General features: G+C 52.6%; 1 protein-coding gene across 1 annotated transcript; it reads right to left on the bottom strand.

The window, feature by feature from the left end:
• Window positions 1–750: 750 nt before the first annotated feature.
• Window positions 751–3,937, bottom strand: ZNF784 (zinc finger protein 784). The gene is made up of 2 exons (XM_016154216.2): window positions 3,847–3,937; window positions 751–2,619 (listed from the first exon to the last, which is right to left on the bottom strand). Exons 1-2 carry the CDS (start codon window positions 3,922–3,924, stop codon window positions 1,738–1,740), a joined length of 960 nt encoding a protein of 319 aa, XP_016009702.2. The 5' UTR covers window positions 3,925–3,937; the 3' UTR covers window positions 751–1,737.
• Window positions 3,938–6,548: the final 2,611 nt, after the last annotated feature.

Here is a 6,548-nt window from a genome sequence, read left to right as displayed (position 1 = left end):
TCCCAAGCCCGACTCTGAGCCCAAATGTCAGTCTCCATGTTTTACCCGTGGGTTCTGTATTTCCCCTTTGAACCCGGCCACCTTCCTCATTCATTGATGCTGCCACCTACAGGCTTTCGCATTTGGGACCCCTTCTCAAAGCCACTTGGAGTTGTGGGTTGGTGACAAGGTTGGGATCTGTATTTGAAGGACCCACATGACTGCTGGATGGAGAAGAAGGGGGCAGGGCCTGGAGGCTGGGCTACTGTACCGGATGTGTCATTCCTACTAGAGGCCTTTGTCAGCTTGCCCACAAGACTAGTAATGGTAAAAAGGAGCATTCGGATTCTGAAGCGATTTCACTGGCTCAATAGTGTGAAGTCGATAAGGGATTCACTAAGTAGAGGAGGGATGAAGGCTGAATAGGATATGCCCAGGTGTCTAGCTCAGGTGCCAGGAGGTAGGAAACATGGGCATCTCTTTGGGGGAAACGGGGTTGTGTTATGATTTGTCTTTGGGATACATCATGGGAGTGCTGGGTGTACAGGAAGGTGTACAAATCCAGACTCCTTAATGAGTCACTGATAACAGGAGTCCCTTTATTTTGCCAACCTTCCCTGGTGCCCAATCCCACAGCTGAACCCCATTTTACCCATGAATAGCCTGATGCTGTCCATCCCCATTCCAAAGAGGTTTAGACAGAGGAATGCTGCAAGACCACAGGGTGGCCCCTCGATCCTCAACCCTCAAGCATAGCAACCCAAACAAGACTCACATTGAAAAAGCCTTCAGAAAGTCCTTTAATAGGGACAGAACTGGAGACTTCCCACCTCCAGTACCTAAGTCCTCCCTCACCCCGACTCTCACTGCACACCCCCTACATGCCACCCAGCCACCATGTCACCATCTGCTAACTCTTCCTTGGGATGGCCTGGGACTAGGCACTATGTTGTTTGCTTCTGATTTGGAGTGGAGGAAGCTACAGAAAGAAACCTGAGGCTATTTTGTAGACCTGAGAGCCATAGGCTCTGAGACTAAAACTTTAGGAGGGACTGTTTGCTGTCTGGGCTTCGGTTACCTGGGAAGAAGAGTCTGGTGGGCAAAGGAGGAACCACCATGGGAGAAAGGGTAGCAGCTCTTGGAGTCAAGATCTTTATGGTTGGTCACAATGACATCCTTGAGGCTCAAGTGCTCTTGGCTATGAGTTGGGGATCCTCTGGCTTCTAGGTGATGGGATCTCAGTCTCTGTGGAGGACCTGGCTGGCGTCTTCTGCCTGAGGGTGGATGAGTAGGTGTCCCATGTTCAGTACAACCCAGTGAGGTAGGCAAGAGGTTCCATCTGTTCCACCCAAGGCCAGTCCAGAATTCTGCAGATGAAAGGCTGGCCAGGGACAGCCATTCAACCCTGGCTCCCGTGTATGCACAGGCTCTGCTGTGATACACTGTTTCTTGGGTAAGGATGACCCAAGGAGCAGGCAGATGGGGTAGTGACATCCATCCGTGGTCCTCCATTTAGCTGGACATCCACAGGACTGTATCTGTGCCTTTCTTGGAATCTCTTGGAGGTGCCCTGTGAGTTTGTGGGTGCCATGAATCTGGCTGTCCCTCTGCACTCCCACACTAGCTGCTCATGGCTTTGTCATCTCTCCCTCAGATTCCCATCTTCTGTCGCCTGCCTCCTTGTCCCACCCACCCCACCATCCCTGCAATCCACCACCTACCTCCCATATTGATGCCCAGTGTCCCTCCTCTCCCAGACTAGTGTTCGACCTCCGCCTTCACTGTGGTTGTCTCTTCCACAGTGTTTCCCGCTCCACACCCATTCCCTGGCCCCTCCGCCCCCGCTGCCAGCTGGCTTCCAGAGTCTCTGAGCCCGGGACCTGGGCCGTGGAAGTGAGTGCGCTGGTGCTTGCGAAAGTTGGAGGAGTTGTTGAAAGTGCGATCGCAGAGGGCGCAGCGGAAGGGGCGTTCGCCTGTGTGGATGCGTGCGTGGCCGCTCAGCACCGAGGACTGTGTGAAGCCCTTGCCGCAGACACCGCAGTGGTAGGGCCGCTCGCCCGTGTGCACGCGCTCATGGTCGCGCATGTCCGAGGAGCGGCGGAACGGTTTGGCGCAGAACCTGCAGGCGAAGGGCTTCCCCACGGCCGCGCCCGCTGCTGCCGCTGCCATCACCACCTCCGACCGCTCTGCGGGCACCCAGGGCCCCTGTTCCCGAGCAGCCATCGCTGCCTCCGGGGGCCTCTGAGAAGTCCCTGGCTCCACCCCATGCCGATGCTGGTGCCGCAGCAGGGGCGCCAGGGCCTTGAAGGCCCGGGGACAGAGCGGGCAGCGGTAGGGGCGCTCTCCAGTGTGCAGGCTGTAGTGAGCACGGAGGCTGGCGGGGCCCGGGCAGCTGTGGCCACACACATGACACCGGCTTCGGTCCCCACCCCGTCCACCGCCCTCAGCCCCTGCCAGATGGCCATGTTCATGGAACAGCAACTCAGAGACCAGCCGGAAAGCAGCTGGGCACAAGGCACAGTGAAGAGAACCTGGCTCGGGGGGCTCAGGTACTAGGGTGGTGTCTGTCACCTTCACCACCTGGATCTCGATGAGGTCAGTCGGAGGTGTGGCAGGGCGGCTGTCATCAGGTACCAGGACCTGGGGGGGGGGGGGAGGGCGACAAGGAGCCTGTGGACCTTGCCTCAACGGCCCCCCAAGGCACACCCATTTATTAAACACTCATCTCCTTTGTAGCACACTGGGCATCCCAGTTTCTAGACCCTGCTCTCCCACCTCCAGGATTCTGCTATATCCCCGATAAGATTTCCTCTTTTGTCAGAAATATATCACGACCCAGTCATGTCTCTCCTCCACCCACTTAAAGGCAATCATTTCCTGCCTTGACCACTGAAAAAGCCTCCTGAACAGAACTTCTTAGCCTGCTCCTTACAACCTACCTCTCTAATGCCTGAATAACCCTTTGAGAATGGAAAAAAAGATCAAGTAATTTCGCCACTCAAAACTCTAGCGTGGCTCCAACTGCACTTAAAATCCAAGACCTTGATTATAATATCCATGGCTCCCTGGCTCCTGCTTCCGTCTCTGACCCCAGTGTAAATATAAGCCGGCACACAGCTGATTGCTCTGGTCTAAATTTAGCTGCCCTACCCCCACTCTAGCAGATCCATCCACTTCCTTTCTAGAACATAACAATAAATGTCCTTTACTGTCTCTCTCTGCTACTAGACTGCAAGGTCCAGGATGAAGTCCTTATTTGTCTGGTTCACCTATTCACCACTGAGCCCGAGACGGAGCTCAGTAAATGTTTATTGGATGAATGAATGTCCTCAGTTCCTCTCCAGTCCTGAGTGGAGGAACCTGGGGGCGGTCCCGAAGTCACCTGGAGCAGACATTTTGCCACCCCTCCAAGTCCTCCCTTGGGCATTCGAGATGCATCTCTGCATCCCTTGCAGAATTGTCACCCCACCCTAACGTGGGTGCCCCCCCACCCTTGTCTTTCAGGGTCACCTCAACCTTCCATCCAAGTTCGCTAGCCTCAGAATCTCTCGGTGGCCCCACCCCTCTGAAGACTCCGCCCGCTAATTAGACAAACTCAATCTCTGGGACTCCTCCCTGGACCCCTCTCCCGCCCACATGTTCCCCACAACCTCTCCTCAGGCCTCCCCGCCACTAAGCTCCTCCCCTCCCCTCCATAGGCTCCTTCTTAAACCTCGCCCCTCTCCCAACCGAGAGGCCCCGCCCCCAGAGCCGGAGCTCTAAAAACCTCCCCCGCCCAAACCTAATAGGCCCCGCCCCGCCCCGCCCCCTGCACCGCGACCTCCTCCCGCCTCGAGCTCCCCGCTCAGACCCCTTCCTCGCTCGCACCACGTCCGGCGGCTCTGGGGATCGCCGCTCTGGGGCCGTAGAGTTCGGACTCAGGGCCTCCGGGCGCGCGGCGGCCATCTTGTGCCCAGGCCCCGCCCCCAAAGCCAATAGTCACTCTCGAAGGGGGAGGGGTTCGGACCGCCGTCAGAGCCACGGCGCAGGCGCTCTGAAGGGCGGGGCGGGGCTTCCAGGTGACTTGGGTCACCCAACCCCGGGAGGAAAAAACAGCTTTCCTTCCTAATTACTTGGTACATTCCCCGCAAGGAGAAAGCCTGCGTGGGGCGCTGGGGGACTGCGAGCTAATTCGAATTTCTCTGTTTAACCGAAATTGCTAGACTGCTGTCTGTTGACCCTCACCAGAATTTAATAACCTTTGTTCATACTACATACTTTTGTCATCACCTTCTCTGCGTGGCTCGTGACAACGCAGTGATGCAAAGCTTACGAATGTACAGATTTATAAGTCCGCTTATAGAAAGATTTTCTGCAAACAGCAACACTGATAGTGCTGGCATGCAGCCCAAATCCGCAGGTCGGTGTGATATTTGGGAAAAGATGGGCGTTTTCGGCAGCACCAAGGACAGGCCTGGGCTCTTGGCCATCCACTTATTCCTTGCGTGGCCTGGCAGTGTGATCTTGGAGAAGTCACTAAACTTCTTTGGACCATGTATACAATTTCTCATGTGTAAAACTGTAAAGCTGTTGTGAAAACCCAGTGAGAAAAGAGATGTGAAAGACTTTTGGCACACCCTTACATGTTTTTTGTGGAAAGGCATCATGGAAGGTGCCTAAATATTACCATCTATCCTAAATTCCCCATTTCTCTTCCTCCTGGGAATGTGGTAAGATTGCATTTCTCTTTGCAGTTAGACGAGGCCATATACTTTTCTTTGGCCAATGCGGTAGCAATGTATGTCAACTTCAGCTCATAGTGAGAGTCAGGAGAGGGTCACCACATTCCATTCCTGTCATTCTATGCTTAGGGATCTGCTGGTTGATGTTAAGTTTCCAACCAGCTTAAGTTCCAGAGTATCTACAGTGAACACAACCTGGTGCTGATTTTCCTTGGAGATGTATATTTAAAATATGCATTTGTTGTGTCAAGCCACGGAATTATGAGGTGTTTATTACTGCAACATAACCTATACTATCTTGACTAATACATAAGAAGTCTTATATTTATATTTATCTTATTATGAACTAGATCTATATACGAACAATATTCAGAATGATATAGACAACTCCCCACACTCACTAATAAACTTTAAATATATGTTACATGTGCTATCTAAGCCCTTTTCGTACCCCCATCCATTCTCCTTCCTCCCTCCTTCCCTCACCTGAGGTAATTAGGTTTTGCATTTTGTTTCTCATTCCCATGCATGTCTTTCTTATTTTGCTACACATATGAGATGATATGACTTTGTTCACTGTCTCCAGTGTTTGCATGGGCCCTGGCATTTCTGCCTTCATGGGCCAGTTATTTCTAAAAAATATATTTAAATTATATTTCATGACTCTGTTGGTATAAAGACAAAGATAAACTGGGCTGGGTTAGATTTTTCTTCGGATATCAAAGTTGTTTTTTTTTTTTTTTTTAATGGGCTCCTAAAAGTGTCATGGGCCCTAGACGTTGTATGTACCTGCTGTGGGCATTCCAAGTTTGTGTGTGTGTGTGTGTGTGTGTGTGTGTGTGCGCGCGCGCGCGCGTGTGTGTGTTTGTGTGTGTGTGTGTGTGTAGCAGTTGCTAATCTTAACTACTCTGAATTGCCCACGCTCATTACTTAGGGAGGGGCTTGTGCGAGGAGCCTCGAAAGCTTAAGCTTCACGGGCATCAGTTGAATTTGGGACACTAACGGACCTTCTTCGAAATCTAGTCTCGGCCTATATAAGAGTCTTTAGTGACGCTGAGCGCGTCCGCGCCCATCTCTAAATTTCAGTCTCCGGATTGTTACCCCAACTTGCTCCTCCCAGGTGCTGAAATGGGTGAGACATATCAATATTTTGGTCTTTGTCGCCCCCACGAGGCCTAGGAGAGTTCCTTATTGCAGCATGCAGTCAGTAAAGATACAATTTGTCGCCTGTAAGAAGAAGGAAGGCAGGGACTACTTCATTTGAGTTCGCTCCCTGTTTTAGCCCCAGAAGCTGGCATGTGGGAGGCACTTAACAAATGTTTGTTGAATATAATGATTGAGATTCAGGTCAGTGGAACTAGAGGCTTTTGGAACCTTTCCTTCGAGGTTTTGTGTTTCTGGCAGGAAGACGTTCACGTGAACACCCTCCCCTTTCGTGTGCGTCGCAGCCCGATGGCCCTTTGCAGCTCTCCGGTCCTCCGCCTCTTGCGTTCCCGGAAACAGACTCCCAGGCCGCAGCTGCTCATTCCGCACGGACGGAAAGGGTCACGCCTGGAATCGGGGTCCCAGAGCATGAGGGGGAGGGGCCCCGGGAAGTTTGGAGCATCCTGGGGGTTGAAAGACACCGGAGCCGACTGACCCGTTGAGAGGAACAAGGGGAGGACCGAGGAGGTTCGTGTCGAACGATCCGTTAGGAACACAGAAGGGACAAGGAACCAGAGAGAGATGGTGGGTGGTGATGGCGTGGGTCTCCAAGGTGACAGACTTCCAGGGAAATGAAAACGCATACTGATGTCACAGGACAAAAATGAAAAAATGTTGGAATTGGGGAGATATAGACACTCAGGA

This window comes from Rousettus aegyptiacus, unplaced genomic scaffold, assembly GCF_014176215.1.
Source record: "Rousettus aegyptiacus isolate mRouAeg1 unplaced genomic scaffold, mRouAeg1.p scaffold_m13_p_14, whole genome shotgun sequence".
NCBI lineage: Eukaryota > Metazoa > Chordata > Mammalia > Chiroptera > Pteropodidae > Rousettus > Rousettus aegyptiacus.
The sequence above is the reverse complement of the archived record's forward strand: the minus strand, read 5'-3'. Positions and strand labels throughout refer to the sequence as shown.